At 42.5% G+C, this 19,467-nt stretch overlaps 1 protein-coding gene across 5 annotated transcripts in view; it reads right to left on the bottom strand.

The window, feature by feature from the left end:
- The window catches only part of cdh7a (cadherin 7a), a 146,367-nt gene that overhangs the window by 12,932 nt on the left and 113,968 nt on the right, over positions 1–19,467 (bottom strand). For all 5 annotated transcript variants that reach the window (XM_048529269.1, XM_048529270.1, XM_048529268.1 and 2 more), the window contains one exon: positions 14,231–14,352. In XM_048529269.1, coding sequence (XP_048385226.1) covers positions 14,231–14,352 — 122 coding nt within the window. The remainder of the gene's footprint in view (positions 1–14,230; positions 14,353–19,467) is intronic.

The raw sequence follows: 19,467 nt of genomic DNA, 5'->3' as shown, positions 1-19,467 counted from the left end.
TCCTCAAAATCTGTCCACCATCTACAAGACAGAAGTCAGGAATGTGAAGGAATACTCCCCACTAATTGTCCCTGTAAGTTGCATGACTGAGGGTGTGCAGGTGCTCCAATGCATTGACTTTTGGGTCAGTCAAGCGGGCTGCTTCCTCCTTGATGAGGTCAAACATCTTGAGTACAATTGAAGCTGCACTCATCCAGGCAAGTGGGGAGTATTCCATCAGACTCCTGAATTGTGCCCTGTGGAAGGTGGACAGGCTTTGGGGAGACAAGATATGAGTTACTTAAAAAGCAGGATTTCTTGTCTCGGACCTGCTCTTGTTGCCACAGTAATTTAACACTATTTCAGTTCAGTTTCCACCCAGTGGTAACCCCCAGGATGTGAACAGTGAGCGATTTGCTGATGGAAAAACCATTGAATGTCAAGGAGTAGTGGTTGGATTTTCTCTTATGGAAGAGGGTCATTGCCCGACATTTATTTGATGCAAACATTACTTCCACTTTTCAACGCTAGTCTGGAGATTGTCCAGGTTTTCTGCATTTGAATGTGGATTCTTTCACTATCTGAGGAGTTGGGAATGGCGCTGAACATTGTGCAATCATCGGTGATCATCCTCACTTCTGACCTTATGATGGAGGGAAGGTCATTGTTGAAGCAACTGAAAATGGTTGGGCGTAGAACATTAGCCTGGAGCTGAGGTAACTGACCTCCAACAAGCTCAACTGTCTTCCTACATTGATGAAGCAGCTGAAGGTGATTGAGCCAAGGACACTACCCTCAGAAACTCCTGCAGATATGTCCTGGAGTTGAGGTGGCTGATTGACCAGTATTACAATCTCAAACACCAACTCCCTTCACTACCGACACTAAGTATTAACAGTGTGTACTATATTCAAGGTGCACTGCAGAAATTCACCAATGCTCCCTGGACAGAATCTCAAAAACCTATGACCACAACCATCCAGAGAAATGAGGGAAAAAACATGGAATGCCACCACTTGCAAGTTTCTCTCCAAATCACTCGCTATCTTGATGTGGAAGAAGAACTGGAAGTAGCACGGGGAAACACTTTATTGACTTGGTGAGTTACAATGCTCTGAAATGAGAGGGAGGCAGAAGTAGTTTGAACAATTCATTGCAAAGAGGGAATTTAAGGAATGCTTGCCAGAGAGGAATTTGCAAATCTGTGGGGAAACACAGAAGCACAGAAAAATACTGAATAGGAGCACATGTAGGCCATTCAGCCCTTCCATGCTGCTCTGCTATTCAAAGCTGATGATCCAACTGTTCCTGCTTTGCCCTCTTACTGTTTAATGCTTTTAAATCTAAATCTCATTCCTCCTTGAAAACTTTCTGTGGTTTGGTGTCAACCACTTCCTGTGGCAGAGAAGAAGACAGAACTGAGGACAAATGGACAGCACTGTCAAGGAACTAATACACATCCAATAATCTTATTCTGTGCTGTACCATTCTACAATGCTGGAGAACTGTGTTCTTAAACACAGACCTATGCTTACGGCTTCCTACATGTCTGTGGGAAAGTAACAAGTTGCTATTTACAGGTTGGATCAGGAATGGCACAGCTAAAGAATGGAATCTGGGCTGGAACTCTATGGATAGCTTGGAACCGATAACCAAAACTTTAACATTTTGAACCGGCTGGGTCAAACAGGGGCTCTTGAGCTATCATTTCAGTATAATTCCACGTATTTATGGAACAAGTCATGACTTCAGTGGAGGAATCTTGCGCACTGACCCGACAATATCTCTCCTGCACTGTAGGTCTCTGTCGCACTTAAAATTACAGCAGCAATGTTGTGGAGAAAGCAACATTATTCCTTTGTTATTCAAGGAGACAAAAGTCACAGGAACATAGGAAAGGAGGAGGCCATTCAGCCTCTAAACATGTCCCACATTTCTTTATGTATGTTCTATGAAGGTTTGTGGTCCTCACCCACCTAGTGGTTGGGATAGCAGGCAGAGGGGTAAATTTAATATCCACACAATGGTCTGCTCCTGCTAATAGCTGGGTTTTAACATGTATTCTTATTCATTCATGGAATGTGGGACTCACCGGCTAGGCCTGTATCTATTGTCCATCCCCAACTGCCAGAGGGCAGTTAAGAATCAATCACATTACATAGAACATTACAGCACAGTACAGGCCCTTCGGCCCTCGATGTTGTGCCGACCTGTCATACCGATCTCAAGCCCATCTAACCTACACTATTCCATGTACGTCCATATGCTTATCCATTGCTGTGGGTCTGGAGGCAGATTGAGAAAGGATGGTAGATTTCTGTTTTTAAATGACATTAGCAAACTAGATGGGCTTTTATGACAATTATACAGTCATGGAGATGTACAGCGCGGAGACAGATCCTTCAGTCAAACTCGTCCATGCTGACCAGGAATCCTAAATTAATCTAGTCCCATATAACAGCATTTGGCCCATATCACTCTAAACCCTTCCTATTCACATAACGATCCAAATGCCTTTTAAATGGAATTGTACCAGCCTCCATCATCTCCTCTGGCAGCTCATTCTGCATGAAAAAAGTTGCCTTTTAGGTCCCTAAACTAAACCGTTCATTGACCTTGGTTAAATGGTTAAAGACTGTGCTTTTAATTCTAGATTTTTAAGCTGAATTCAAATTTCATCCTCTGCCATGGTGGGGTTTGAACTTTAGCACGGGGTTCCAGATTATTAGTCTGGTGCGTATTATCACCATATCACAATCACACAACTGGAGGAAGATAAAGGAGAGGTGTCAGAGGTAAGTTTTTTACACAGAGCGTGGTGGGTGTGTGGAATGTGCTGCCGGCAGTGGTAATGGAGTCAGATACTTTACAGACTATTAAGCGGCTCTTGAATAGGCACTTGGAGGATAGTAAAATGCGGGCTATGCAGGGTAGATTGGACTTAGTAAATTAATAGATCGGCAACATATCTTGGGCCAAAGGGCCTGTACTGTGCTATGCTGTTCTATGCTCTATGCTGTACATATTAAAATCCACTGGTGGGTTCTTAGTTCAGAACAATTAAGGATTGATATTTGTAGAGAAAATCCAGAGACTGAGAGATTTCACAGCAGTTCTGAGGAGACCTGACTGGGGTCTGAAACAAGTCTATTTTTTACTTTTTTCTTCTTTTTAATCTTTTATACACAGCAAATTAGGGAATTAATCACATCAATAGAATACGTTTGATTGTGCAACTCTCAGACCACGAATGCTTGGTTAAAAACTTCTGGGTTATTACAGACTGAGAAAATCTATACTCTTTGCTTTGTGAATATTCATATGCAATGACACACAAATTACAGCAAAAAATTGGAAAGAATCAATTAGTTTGAAATCAAAGTTTTGGTTTTAAGAGATATAATTTCTCTAGATTTAAACTGTTGTAAAGTGATTATCTCTTAAATGGACAACACCTTCGTTTGAAATGGTAATCATTAGTTCTCGATACTCACTTAAGAGAAAATACCTCTTCACATTCACACTTAATAGGCCCCTCAGGATTCTATATGCTTCAGTCTAGTCTTCTCTTAATCATAAAACACCAGCAGATACAAACTTAGCCTGTTCAACCTTCCTTTGTAATATAACCCACCGAGTCCAGGTGTTTGTCAAATAAATATTCTCTGAACTTCTTCTAACTCATTTACATCCTTGCTTAAATAAGGGGATAAATCTTTTGCAGTGTCTCCCAGATATCATCTCACCAGTGCACTGTTTAGCTGAAGTATAACTTCGTTACCTTTGCACTCAATTGCCCCAGCAGTAATCAATACTGTTAGCCTTCCAAATTACTTGCTGTATCTGCAAACTAACATCTTGGTATTTGTGGATGAGGGCATACAGATCTCTCTGTATTTCAGAGCTCTGCAATCTCTCACTTTTTATTCTTCCCGCTGAAATAAAGTATTTCACATTTCCCTGTATTATGCTCCATTTGCCTGATCTTTGCCCACTCGAAAAACCCTTTACATCCTTGTTATTTCCTTTTCACAACTTACGTTCCTATTTAGCTTTATTGGCAAAATAAATAAAAAGGGACCAGCACAAAAACTGCGGGCCAAGTGGCTCAACCTGAGGTGTAGGTTTCTACAACTCTAGGTATTTCAGCTCCTTGCTATGTAGGATCTGGCTCGTTCATATATACTGCGCAGGCATCATAAAATATTTACACAACAGTAGCACGGCCTTTCTGCCCAAAACATCCATATTGGGTTTCTGCTCTACCTGAATCTTTTCCACCCTCCCTGTCAAGCTATCCTTCTTTTCTCCATCATGCACTTATCTGGTTTTCCCTCATCTACAGCTGTGTTATTTCCCCAACCATTCCAAGTGGTTTTAGAGTCTGAATTCCAACTACTCTTTGGGTAAAGGCATTTCTCCAGAATTTGCAGCATCAGCACCAACATTCTGCTCGGTGATGTTTAGCACTTCCAACTCTTACTGAGTAAAAACTTCAGTCTCCAATCTTGTCCCACATTCAGCAGATTTTAAGATTTGCTTGCTGGAAACTCATTGGATTTACCTTGATCCCTCGATAGCCTGTTGCTGAGCACTGGCTTCCTGTTTAATTCCAGCCTGGTTACAGACCTGTCAGTCCTCCCAATTAATTGACTCGAAATTGGTGAGGTACTAATTAAAATTTATTCACTGAGGTGTTGGTGTATAAGGGCGCCCTACTGCTGAATGGCTTCACAAAATGTTACGGCTTAACAGAATGAACCTTTATACAGACAACTAAACTGACTGATTTGATGTCTCAGCAGATGAGGATTTTTTTTCCCACCTAAAATGTATTTCATGCTTTAAACTTGTTAGACAAAAACAATTATTTTGTCTAAGCAGCTGAAAATTTCAGCCATTCCCACTGAGATCAATTAGAATGCTATAGTTTTGCAAATGGCATGCAATACTTTCTGGCTGCAGTTTCAGTTGTAGAAAGCACTTTGGGTTCTGTGTGGCCATTAATTACAAGTGCATCATTCCTGAACAAAACTAAATCACTATGGAACCTTGTTAGCATAAACTTGATTACTGCAAATATCTTTTGATCTAACAAGCATTTCACTACATCTGTTATTATGATTAGTGAGGAGGTTAAATGTTAGATAGTTACAGCCCTGACGGCCACAACATCTTGATATCAATATGAATTTTTCTATTAAGGTTTCCAATTTTCTGATAACACAGAGTACAGCTGGATGAACACAACAGGCCAGGCAGCATCAGAGGAGCAGGAAAGCTGGGGTTTTGGGTCAGGACCCTTCTTCAGAAATGCCATTTTCTAAAGAAGGGTCTAGGTGTGAAACATCAGCTTCCCTTCTGCTCTGATGCTGCTTGTCCTGCTGTGTTCATCCAGCTCTACATCTTGTTATCTCAGATTCTCTAGCATCAGCAGTTCCTACTATCTCTGTCCGAACCTTAAATATTTGCTTTCCTACTCCTCTGATGCTGCTTGGCCTGCTGTACTCCTCCAGCCCCGCCCTGTGTCATCTCTGACTCCAGCATCGGCAGTTTTTACTATCTCTTCAGATTTACTGATTTCTGTTGTGTACTTGAGATCGATTGATTGTGATTATCTGGATGGTATTCTTAACCAATGAAAGACCATTCAAATATTTTCTTTTGACAAGACATCACTTGGTCGTCATGCGATAACTGCTTGCTTATTGAACCCCAGTTAGGTGACTTCCAGGTATCAGTTTCTGCCTTGGATATTGTTGGAGTAGTTGGTGGCCAACCTGCTGAAAGGACAGGAGGATAACCCAGCTCTCCTGTTTGTATTAAATTATTGCTACTAATCCTGCGTGAAACCTGACTGTTCCCTTGAATGGCATCTGGAAAATTCCTTAATACTGTATTTCCTCAGAAAGCTGCGTTTATAACAATCCATAAGACCAGAACAAGCCAGGGGAGAATTAGACCATTCAGCCCATCAGGCCTGCTCTACCATTCAGTACGATCATAGCTGATCTGAGACAACTGCCTCCCTGTCTACACACACCAGACTGACAACCAACTGAACATTCCACATCTTCTCCATTTTGCCTTTAAGACCTTTAAGAATTGGTCAAAAGGTATATTTTTTAAAGCAAATATCTGGAGAAAGATTTTTTTTTCATTTTTCCTTGTGAGTGTGATTTGCATTTGGGACAATAAGAAAGCTAGTTTTCATACTTCCATATTCAAACTGCAAGTTCCTTTGTTGACATCTCTCCTCCATACGTCAATAACATTCTTGTTTATTAAAGAAACCCGACTGATGTATCTTCATATTTTAGATCTCAAAAGGATTAAGTATCTAATTAGTCATATCGGCAAATGTGTCAAACATTGACACTTATGTTGTGCTCATCTGTGTAGTGAGACTAAGGAGAGACACAATGCATTTCTTGAGCCTCAAGCCTCAGTCAGAAGAATTTTAATGTGGTGAACATTTGAAAACTATACGCATGCCTGCTCCTAATGTTCTTTTCAACCTGCTCACAGATGTTTTACACAACTCTGGGGCAAGTGGGACCTGAACCCAGCTGACTCATAGGTTAGGTCACTAGAATTCTCTTTCTATGACTAAAACATCAACCTGTAACATTTATAACCTCTCTTTCCACCTGGATTAAGGGTTAATGTATTATTGAGAAGAGGATCCAAATCGAAATGAGGCTTAACTGATATATCTGATGGAAAATGTAGTTAATGCTGCTTTTATTTTTACTGTTTTGCTAAACCTTTACTACACTGGCTTTTCCCTAGCTACAGAAAAGTAAACATAACCAATATAGGATGGGGAAAGGTCATCCGCTCTCTGTTATAAAGTCATAGCCTTGTACAGCACAGAAACAGAACCTTCAGTCCAGTTTGTCCAAGCTGAGCAGACACCCTAAATTAGCCTAGTCCCATTTTCCAGCATTTGGCCCGAATCTCTTTCAACCCTTCCATCCTGCCATTCAATAAGGCCAAAACTGATCTACTGCTTTTTCCAGAGATCCATCTTTGCCCCGTAATCCTTGACACTTTCTGGCACCGAAAACCTAAAATTAACACTTGGTCCAGAATCAGTTACCATTTCAAAAGAGAACTACACATTTTGCCTGCCCTTCTTGCGTAGAGTTGTCTCCTATTTTCACCCCTGGAAGGTCCTGCTGTATTTTGGCTCCTACTGCTGGGGCAGCCTAACATACGAAAATAGTTTTGGCTGGCTGACTCTAATGGTTTACTTGAGTAAGTGACATTTTCATTGAGTTTTCAGGTTGGCTTTTCACCATGAGGCCTACATCACCCGGCACATCTTACTAAATCCACCTTATTCCACCTCACAACTCAATCCTGTGCCACCCCTATCATTCAATTCTAGCCTTATCTTCCCACACACCATTTCTGAAAGAAGACACTGCTGCTGGGATATCCCAAAATGGATGGGCATCCGTAGTGATGACACCATCTTTAAAAGTGTGCAGTGCACTCAGACAAACACCATCTGTTTCTAGACATATTCTCTTGTTATGATAGTCAAGGGCCAATAGCTCCCTGGTTTTTTTGGGTAGGGACTTGGAGGTCCTGGCAGATCAGTTAAAATGGAGGGGGGGGCATCATCTTCTCCCTCAGATTGACATTAGAGGCTGTGACATCAAACCATGCCAGCTTGGTCCGAAGCTGCCATCCTAGTCAGTGCAGAATCTCAGGCCTCAGGAGGACTGGCCAGTAATGTAGGAAGAAGGTCAATGACCTTTCAACTCTGCCAGCATAGGTGCCATTATGTCTTCAATACCTGGGAATCTAAAACTAGAGGGCATTGTTTTAAGGTGAGAGGGTAAAGATTTAAAAAGGAACTTTTTTACACAGCGGGTGACACATATATTGAACAAGCTGCTAGAGGAAGTGGTGGAGGCTGGTACAATTTCAACGTTTAAAAGGCATACATGAATAGGAAAGGTTTAGAGGGATGTGGGCCAAATGCTGGAAGATGGGACTAAACTAATTTAGGATATCTGGTCAGCATGGGTGAGTTGGACTGAAGGGTCTGTTTCTGTGCTGTGCAACTCTACGACCTCACACTCACTTGCTCCCTGCTACTGCACCCTACTCCCAGGCAAGGCTTGAGCTCTATCACTCTCACTACTGTCTGCGCCAGTTTCCCTCACTTGCCCTCCCCATCCCAAACCCACCCCGCAGCCCGACACCACTAGCCCTGCCTGCCCCTGGCAGTGCCAACTCCTTTCAGCAGAACACCTCCCCACCCGCACCAAAAGTAACAGCTGTGCCAACCAATTTCAGTTCCCTTACCACCCGCCTCTCTCTCTCTCTCTCTCAGTACAGGAACAAAGTGACACACAGAGGGGCAGCAAGAGTCAAGATGGGTGGGGTGGGCTGCTCAGTGTTTGGCCCCCCTCACCGCTGGTGTGGAGAGAATCTTGACTCTGGAGAAACCTTGGAGGAATGAGCAGGATAGCGCCGCCTAAAGTAGGTTGTGTGAGACAAATGACCTCCTTTTGTATCGTCTGAATGATCACTCTGTATGAATAGCAAGATAAAGGCATTGGGCAAGTATCTCACAACAAACCCTGATGATTTTTGAGACATAATTGGAGGATTTTCATGCTACTCCAGCATCCAAGACAAAATGTACTGCTCACTGTTTTTCATATAGCCTCCAGAATAATGGGCAATGCATAGTGACTTCTGGATGACGCGTACACCTGTGTTTGGCACTTCACAACAGAACGAGAAGTCTCAGCACGTGTGGAACAGCGACCATCACTGTGTCCACAGATGGAACAGCCAATGTACCTCAACAAGGCTGTGCAAAAAAATGTCCCTGTGAGGAACAAGTCATCATTGCCGAAGGGAAATGTTGGATCGAGCATGCTCATCAGCACTGACCTGCTGCTAATGGTCATCATCCGCCATTTCTTTATTAAATAAAATCTTTTTTTTCTGGTCATTGGAATCTTGCTGTGCAAAAAAAATCCATTGTTTTTTGTCCATTGCAGCAGTAACTATGCTCAAAATGGAACACCTTGGGGTGTCCTTCATTGAGGCAAGATGCTATATGAATGTAAGTCATGCCAATGAAAGGAATACTAAATTGAGGTTCCATTACTTGGCTTCATTGCCATGCATGGAGTACAGCTGTGTAATTGATTTGGTGGGGTAGCAGTGCATATGGCATATACTGGAGCTTTTACAAGAACTAAATTAGAGTGGTCTCTCATCATTGGTATTTTGGATTATTTGTATTCTAATTGGAATGATGGCAAATAAATGCTCCATGGATTTTTAAACTGCAACTCCATTCTATCACTTGGCATTTTAATTTTTAATTTGCTGCAAACCTGTACTTTTTCCATTTAAATTGCTATCATGTATCCACAATGCCCTGTGATTTAATCTAATTATAGCTTTTCGTATTCAAGTCAAAGTCATAAAGCATCTCAACAGTCATTCAGCAGAAATCATTGAAAGCTGCAGTATGCCTTTTCCAACAATTTACACATTGATTGCAAACAATTTGTATAGATTATGGGACCACCGTTTGCCTAGTTTTGAGAAGATTCTGTGATATTTGCACTTAAATGTCGAATGCAACACAACCAGATAACCAGTGCTCCCATTTACTTGCAGAACAGGTGTTTGTAATGTTTCTGCTGTTGCCATTTCATTAAAGGTTCTGCTTGTTTTTAACTTGTTCCATTTGTGTTTTTATTCATTCACAGGGTGTAAGCATTTCTGACAGGCCAGCATTTATGTTTATCCTTCATTTATTCCATAGAAGTGGGCATCACTGGCTAGATGTGCATTCATTACTCATCCCTAATTGCCCTGAGAGTCACCCACATTGCTGTGGGTCTGGAGTCTCATACAGGCTAGACCAGGTAAGGTTCCTTCCCTAAAGGGCATTAGTGAGCCAGATGAATCTTTCCCCTGACAATGGTTTCATGGTCATCATTAGACTCTGAATTCCAGTTTTTTTTTCATTGAGTCAATTTCCATCATGCCACTAGGCCGTCACACCTTCTTTCAGTTTTACTGTTCTCAATATTACCACTCCCAACTCCCAGACTACCACGATCCATGTCTCCAAAATCTCTTAACTGTTTCTGGGCCTGGTGGAAGAGGATGGAACTGAATTGCTAACTTTCGCTACAGAAGCTTCCTGACCCCACTGAGTGCTTCCAGCATTTAAGTGTCCTATTTCCTGATTCTCAATGGCTCAACTTCGACAAAGCAGAGCATCAACAGCATAGTATCTGCTGGCCTTCACAATGTTCCTCACTCCTGGTCAGCGAAGGCACCACATAGAGCAGACACCAAAGTAGCTCAGCATTGTCGTGTGTAAATAAGGATTACACGATACAACAGATACAAATCTGAAGTGTGCGTCGTAAATGGGTGATGCTGCATTGCAGTTCAGAGGAGGAGTCAAATTGCTATGGCCAAATGTGTGCTTGCATGCATATTGAAACCTGGAAATGTGGGTAGTGATGGGAGAGGCTCATATTGCAGCCTGGAATTGTGGGTAGTGATGGGATCGGTTCATATTGCAGACTGGAATTGTGGGTAGTGATGGGAGAGGCTCATATTGCAGACTGGAATTGTGGGTAGTGATGGGAGAGGCTCATATTGCAGACTGGAATTGTGGGTAGTGATGGGAGAGGCTCATATTGCAGACTGGAACAGTGGGTAGTGATGGGAGAGGCTCATACTGCAGCCTGGAATTGTGGGTAGTGATGGGAGAGGCTCATATTGTAGCCTAGAATTGTGGGTAGTGATGGGATCGGTTCATATTGCAGACTGAAATTGCGTGTAGTGATGGGAGAGGCTCATACTGCAGCCTGGAATTGTGGGTAGTGATGGGATCGGTTCATATTGCAGACTGAAATTGCGTGTAGTGATGGGAGAGGCTCATACTGCAGCCTGGAATTGTGGGTAGTGATGGGATCGGTTCATATTGCAGACTGAAATTGCGTGTAGTGATGGGAGAGGCTCATACTGCAGCCTGGAATTGTGGGTAGTGATGGGATCGGTTCATATTGCAGACTGAAATTGCGTGTAGTGATGGGAGAGGCTCATATTGCAGCCTGGAATTGTGGGTAGTGATGGGATCGGTTCATATTGCAGCCTGGAATTGTGGGTAGTGATGGGATCGGTTCATATTGCAGCCTGGAATTGTGGGTAGTGATGGGATCGGTTCATATTGCAGCCTAGAATTGTGGGTAGTGATGGGAGAGGCTCATACTGCAGCCTGGAATTGTGGGTAGTGATGGGATTGGTTCATATTGCAGCCTGAAACTGTGGGTAGTGATGGGAGAGGCTCATACTGCAGCCTGGAATTGTGGGTAGTGATGGGAGAGGCTCATATTGTAGCCTGAAATTATGGGTAGTGATGGGAGAGGCTCATATTGCAGCCTGGAACTGTGGGTAGTGATGGGATCGGTTCATATTGCAGACTGAAACTGTGGGTAGTGATGGGATCGGCTCATATTGCAGACTGAAACTGTGGGTAGTGATGGGAGAGGCTCATACTGCAGCCTGGAATTGTGGGTAGTGATGGGAGAGGCTCATATTGCAGCCTGGAATTGTGGGTAGTGGTGGGAGAGGCTCATATTGCAGCCTGGAATTGTGGGTAGTGATGGGAGAGGCTCATATTGCAGCCTTGAACTGTCGGTAGTGATGGGAGAAACTCCTGGATTCTCTCCATCAGACGACAGGTGCAGGAATATTTCCAGCTGTCATTGGCTGCCATTGGCATGGATCAATAAGGCTAGCAAGCTGATAATCAGCTGCTGATGGACGCATTCTTTCCTTCACCGTCAGGAGGACAAATTTTAAGTCGTCATTGGACAAGCCTATGGACGTACATGGAATAGTATAGGTTAGATGGGCTTGAGATTGGTATGACAGGTTGGCACAACATCGAGGGCCGAAGGGACTGTACTGTGCTGTAATGTTCTATGTTCTATGTTCTATGAATGGCCTCGTGGTATCATTGCTGGACTCATATAGCCATATAACGTTCTGGGGACCTGGGTTCAAATCCCAGCATGGTAGATGGTGGAATTTGAATTCAATAAAATATCTGGAATTAAGAATCTAATGATGACCATCAATTGATCGTCTGGAAAATCCTATCTGGTTCACTAGCATCCTTTAGGGAAGAAAACTGCCATCCTTACCTGGTCTGGCCAACATGTGACTCCAGACCACAGCAATGTGGTTGACTTTTAACTGCCCCCTGCATAATTATGGACAGGCAATAAAGGCTTCCTGGCCAGCGATGACCTCATCCTGTGAATGAATAGAGGCAAGAAAAAGTTCCTGGGGTGGGACTGAAAAATAGGATTTCTGGCTTAGAAGCAAGGGCACTGCACACTGCGCCACAAGACGGTGTTACAGTCAACACTATATTAAAGACAGCTATAGCCACAGGCAATAGCATCGACAGATGCTACAATTGTTCAGGACCTCGATGAGGCTTCTACTGCTTACTGTGTGCAGTTTTGGCCTCCTTATCTGATGTAGGATGTTTTGCTATGGCCGGAGAGCAGCAAGGGTTTACCAGACTGATTCCTGGGGATGGTGGGCCTGACGTATGAGTTGAAACTAGACTGGGTCGGAATATAGTACCTGGACTTCAGAAGAATGAGGTGGACAGTCCTTCAGAAACCTATAAAATCCTAACAGGGCTCTACAGGGTAAACATAGGAGGAATGTTCTCGAGGCCAGGGGTCACAATCTAAGGATATGGGGCAGGTCTGAGATAAGAAGGAATGTCTTCACCCAGACAGTGGTGAACCTGTGGAATTCTCTGCCACAAAAAGTGATTGAGGCCAAAACATTGTTTTCAAGAAGGAGTTAGGTACGTTCTTACGAAAAGAAGCAAATGCTACGGGGACAATGTAGGACAAGGGTGCTAATTTGGATGACGAACCACTGAATGCCAGAGCAAGCTTGAAGAACTGAATGATTTACTCCTGCTCCTGTTTCTTATGTTTCGAAAGAGCATTTCAATGAACAAAAAAATCATATTTTGAGGACTGGTTGCATAAATGAGGCTTGTATTCCTTCACGCACAGAAGATTAGCAGGTAATTTAACTGAGGTGCTGAAAATGACTGATGGATTAAATTGCTTTCCTAACAGCACTGTGGGTGTCCCCACATCAAAATGATAGTAATAGTTCAATAAGGCATCTCACTACCATTTTCTCCTGGGGCAACTGGGGACGGGCAATAAATGTTAACCCAGGCGATGATGCCCACATCCCATGAACAATTTTTTCTGAAAGAATCAATAGGGTGGATGCAGAGAAACTATTTGATCTGATGTGGAAGTTTTGAACAATGGGGCATTAGCCAAAATTCGAACTAATTTGTTCAAGGGTAACGTCTTTCACACAAATGGTGCCTTTGTGGTAATAGTCCAGATGTCAAAGCTGATGTTATGGAGGCATGAGTTCAAATCCTACCATGGCAGCTGGTGGGCTTTAAATTCAATTAATAAATCTGGAATTTAAAGTTGGTCCTAGACACGTTGCCGTGGCAACTATCATCGATTGCTGTAAAAGCCCATCTGGTTCACTCTTGCCATTATCCGGTCTGGCAACACATGACTTCAGGCCCACAACAATGCAGGTGACCTCATACATCACTCAGACCATTTGGCAGGTTTGAGCTGGTCAGATTTGGCCATTGGAATGGACCACCAATGCTGGCTTTCTCAATAGCCCTATATCCCATCAAAGAATAAACTAAAAATAATACAAACAGTAAGCTGTTACAGTCCCACTAGACCATAGGGCTGTTCTTTCACTAGAGTCAGTCAACTTTTTTTTGGGGAGGGTTTAACTTGAAGTTCACCAGGCCTTAGGGAAGGGAAGAGGTTGAGAAGGGGGAAACTTCAGGGCAATCTCAGCTAATGTGAGAAATAAACTCACTCTGTTGGCAACAATCTGCATTGCAAACCAATTGTCTCGCCAACTGAGCTATCTGACCCCTCCACACATACAAGCAACCCCTGTCTCACCAAGCTGCTACATGCACAAATCCTGGAGTGGGAACTGAATTAGCATTTTTTTGATTCAAAGTTGAGAGTTTATGAATAAATGAGTGGAGTTAACATCAAGCTGAATGAAGCGATGCAGATGTACAGCCATCGAAACACATTCTTTGAACAGACTGAATGTCATACCAATGTAACTTGGGGCAGTTCCTTACCTTACCATGGTTGGAATTCTCACACACAAACGTCTCATAATCTGTTGGGAATTCCGGAGAATTATCATTGACATCCACCACACTAATGAGAACAAAACCTCTTCCAATCTGAGCAGGGTTCTCTGCGCAAAGTATAATACACAATCAAGAGAAGATTAATGTATGTTATTGCACAATGTTCATGAGATTTCTTTTCTTAATGCTCATTTCTAAGCATGCCAATGGAAACAGATAAATGAAACAGCTTGGAAAACAGTAGAATACATCAGTGTGCATCGTTCAAAAATTGACAGCACGAGCCCAGTATAATTTTAATGACTTCCTTGGATTACAATAATCATAAAGTTGAACAAAAAAACTAACAGCAAAGTCACATATCCTGCATAGCCTCTTAAACAAATAGAATCATAGGATCTTAAAAACTGTACAATGTGGAAGCAGGCCAATCGGACCCTGGAGTCTGCACTGACCGTCTGAAGACCTTCCCACCCAGACACACCCTTTATCCTATCCCTATAACCCTGCATTTCCCAGGGCTAATCCATCTAGCCTGCACATCTCTGGGCACTATAGCAATTTAGCACAGAGTCATACATTGTACTTCAACACCATATTTCACTGTACTCCGAAATACTGTGGCCTTGAGCTTCTATAGGTTTCCCTGTGTCTAGATATGATAGTATTACAGGTAGTATTGTTTGAAATAGCACTAAAAGATGTGGAATTTAAAATATAAGTGAGTTGCATCCCATACACTCTACGCTCTGGCATGCTGGTTCATTTCACGAGGAGCAATCCCAAAACTGGCCATACTCCCCTCCCTCTGGATGAGCCAAACAGCCTTTTTTCTGTGCTATGGACCTCTGACTAAATGACCACAGGTCAGTTTGATGGATTTGCACTGATTGGGTACATTTCCAGAGTTTACAGACACACGGGGAGTTTTGGTTAACAATTAACTAAAACATCAGCCAGGTTGATCATTTCTCGCCAAAGGTCATAATGACTTTCGATTTGCAACGTAAATCACTTTAACTCAGTTGTAATTGAGTTCAAACTCAGTCAGTTGTAAGGGCCTGTGACTACCGACGGTGTAAGACATTGATTGGCCTGTTCCTTGAGCAGCAAATACCAATGGCAGCCAGCACACAGCTGGTCTAATTCAGTAACCTCAAGGTCAGCTCAGCTTTGGTTCCTGTCAGCAATACATGACATTCAAGTGTGTAGCTCAGCTCTGATCGTCTTTGAGGAATTTTACATTTTCAATCAGGTGTAAACAATGGAGGAGCCCACAGCTTGGTTTCACTTTAGAAAAACTGCAGCAGCCTCAATCATTTTCCTGTGGTACTTCGAACTGAAAGTCCAAGCGTTTCTTTACTGTTTCTGCTTTTTGAAGCAAACGTGTTGGCCTTTCTACTATAGTGTTTGGCAGGGGTCAGCAAATCTTAAACTGAAACCTAAATTGTTCACACTAGCTATTTACCACTGTACATTTCCAGTACACATACCAACCCAGACAAATGGATCTGTCAGACTTGAGATCAAATCATGCCAGCGACTGGGGAATTACAATTCAGTTCATGAATAAATCTGGAATAAAGAGTTTGTATCAGTAATAGTGATCATTAAACTAGATTGCTGTTGAAATAACTATGAAAGCCAGTGTCCCATCACCACGTCACCCTCTACTTACACATGTTTGTACATTACACTGACCCTGCTAGCACACAGCCGGCTCCTAGAGTGAGCAGAATCCATTACAGTCCTGTTGATATCTGTCAGCCAGGGCTCTCTGATTGGACCAGATTAACGGCCCCAATCGGGGGACTCATATTCTATGCATCCACCTAGCTGACTTCATTACAATCACACAGCAGTTAAAGCCCACCTGATTCATTCAATCTTACCACCTTCAGATTATTTCCTGAGCAGTATGCAAATTGGCATGGTGTATAGAATATTAAAGAGATGAATACACAGAGTAAAGACTAAGTAAAAACCGAAAGAACTGTAGATGCTATAAATCTGGAACAAAAATAAAGTTGCAGGTCTGGCAGCATTTGTGAAGGAGAAAAGCAGAGTTAACGTTTGGGGTCTGGCGACCCTTCCTCACCAGACCCGAAACGTTAACTCTGGTTTGTCCTTCACAGATGCTGCCGGACCTGCTGAACTTTTCCAGCAACTCTGTTTTTGTTATAGAGTAAAGACTGTTGAGAGTAAAGTGAGTTCCAGTTTGTGGGGCACCCAGTACTGGGGAAACTCAGGTGGGGCTGTACCATTGGGCCAGTCTTTCACTGAGCCATGGTTGGAGCTGTGTTCTTGTGAACTGCATAGCTGGGAATATAGAGAAGGCTTTAGGCTAAATGATGGGGGCAGAGGGAAAATATGGTTTGTTAAAATATAAAGATAAGGTAGGAGAGAAAAATAGAAATATGAAAATTAAGGGTCAGAGAATGACAGGAAAGGACAGATTAAAAAAAAACCATAGAATGCACCAACGATCAAAAGCCGATTTTACAAAAATGACGAAAAGAGAAAACCAAAGGGTCTGTATCCAAATGCAAACAACATTCATATCAACGTCAACAACTTGATTGTGCTTATTGAAGTAAACAGGATTTGTGAGTCATTACAGGCTATGACTTTGGGATGATAAGGATTAAGCCCTGAATATTGAGGGAAATGTGACATTAGAGAAAGTAGAAGCTGTAAAGGTGGAGGGGTAGCATTGTCAATCAGGGATGGCATTGTGCAATAGGTAGAGATGATTTCAGTTCAGGAGATCAGGGTTAGAGTCAGTTTGGGGGCAGATAACAAACAGGAATAATCAGTGGTTTTCAACTATAGGTCATTTAACAGTAATCAGAAAGTAGAATAGAAATATTGAGTAATTATGATGAAGGGTCAACAATGATCATGGGAGGCCTTAATTTCCACATAAAGTTGAAATATCAGATTGGTGTTCGATCAGATGGGCTAAGAATGCACTTGTGATGAGTTAGTATGATAGGATTATTTAATGAGCTCAGAGTTAAGGCACCCCCAAGCAGCAGAAAACAAAACGATAGAATTTTACATTCAGTTTGAATGGAAGAATAAGTCTAAGAGAAGTATTTTGAACTTAAATAAAGGCAACTATCGGGCATGAAATCTGAGCTTGCTGGAGTGAACAGGCAATGTGTGTTGGGGACAGATAGGCACACGCTAGCATTTATCAGTACTAGTAAGTGTATTCTTACTCTGAAGACAAATTCTAAAGGGAGAACCATCTCTAGTGTTTAACTAAAGGAGTTAAGGAGACCATCAAATTTATGGAAAAAACATATATTTGTGCAAACATGTGTGAAAGGTCGGATGATTGGTCAGAAGTTTAAAAAAGCTGCAAAGAATGACATAGATTAATCAGGAGAAAGAAATTAAAGTATGCCAGAAATGTAAAAATGGATAGCAGAAGTTTCCAGAGGCACCTGGAAAGGAAATGAATAGACAGAGTGTTGGTCCTCTAGCGGCGTGAATGGGGAGTCAATTATAGATGATAAGGGGAAAGCTTGTGGGTGAACAAAGAACAAAGAATATTACAGCACAGGAGCAGGCCCTTCAGCCCTCCAAGCCTGCACCTATCCAGATCATCTATCTAAACCTATCACCTATTTTCCAAGGATGTGTATCCCTCTGCTCCTTGTCCATTTATGTATATGTCTAGATATATCTTAAATGACACCATCACACCCGCCTCTACCACCTCCGCTGGCAACGCGTTCCAGGCAGCCCACCACCCTCTGCGTAAAGAACTTTCCATGCATATCTCCCTTAAACGTTTCCCCTCTCACCCTGAAATCGTGACCCCTAGTAATTGAGTCCCCCACTCTGGGAAAAAGCTACGCACCCTGTCTATACTGCTCATGATGTTGTAGATCTCAATCAGGTCCCCCTCAACCTCCATCTCTCTAATGTAAATAATTCTAATCTACTCAACCTCTCTTCATAGCTAGCTCCCTCCATACCAGACAACATCCTGTTGAGCCTCCTCCGCACCCTCTCCGAAGCATTCACATCCTTTTGGTATAACAAAACATACAGCTGGATGAACACAGCTGGCCAAGCAGCATCAGAGGAGCAGGAAAGCTGATGTTTCGGGTCGAGACCCTTCATCACATCCTTTTGATAATGTGGCGACCAGAACTGTACGCAGTATTTCAAATGTGATCGAATCAACGTCTTATACAACTGTAACATGACCTGCCAACTCTTGTACTCAATACCTTGTCTGATGAATGAAAGCATGCCGTATGTCATCTTGAATTAAACAAATATGCTGCTTCTACCTTCACTATTGAGGATATGCGAACGTTTGTAATCATAGCTATAACTCAGGAAATGGAAAGGAAAGACAGACTTGGTGAAATTACAATCACAAGGGACGTGGTACTTCTGATGGACCTGTGGGCTAAGAAGGTTCTGGGAGCGAATGGACTTCATCCCAGGCTGAAGCCATGGGTGATAACGTAAGAGGGTTTCTGAAGAAGGGTCCAGGCCCAAAACATCAACTTTCCTGCTCCTCTGATGCTGCTTGGCCTTCTGTGTTCATCCAGCTCTATACCTTGTAATATCAGTGATAAGGTAAGATATGCTTTTGCTCGGCTGTAGACAGGTTTCATCCAAAAGTAGCAAATACAACTTTTATATCTGAGAAGGGAAGGTTGGAAACCAAACAGGAAATAATGGGTGGGATCCATAAATCGTTCTCACACAGCGAGTTGTCAGGCTATGGAATGCACTGTTCATTTGAGGCATTCAGGAGGGCATTGGATGGTTTGGATTGTTTTTTGGGATAGTAATGGTGAGTAGGGAAATGGGGAAAAGGCAGAAGATGGGCGCTACGTGATTGGTAGAGGTATGAAAGGCCAAATGTCTTTTTCTGCACTGGCTAATAATTCTGTGATAGCTTGGTGTCTGTTGTAGGGAAGAACATGAAAGAGGTATGGCTTGGAAATTAGAAAATCTCATGGTTATTTTAAAGCTTTAGCATTTTTTTGTTTGGAAGAAAATTTTAAGAGTTATTTGAAAGCATGACATGCTGTGGATAATTAGGAGTCTGCAGACGTACTGCATTCGGATTTCCAGAAGGTGCTACATAAAGGCAACTGTGCAAATTAGAAGTACATGGCATTGAGAGCAACTTATTAGCATGGAGAGAAGACTAACTGTCCAACAGAAGACAAGGAGTTTGTGTAAAT

This window comes from Stegostoma tigrinum, chromosome 5 (genome assembly GCF_030684315.1).
Source record: "Stegostoma tigrinum isolate sSteTig4 chromosome 5, sSteTig4.hap1, whole genome shotgun sequence".
Classification (NCBI taxonomy): Eukaryota; Metazoa; Chordata; class Chondrichthyes; order Orectolobiformes; family Stegostomatidae; genus Stegostoma; species Stegostoma tigrinum.
This window is presented reverse-complemented; position numbering and strand designations above follow the sequence as displayed.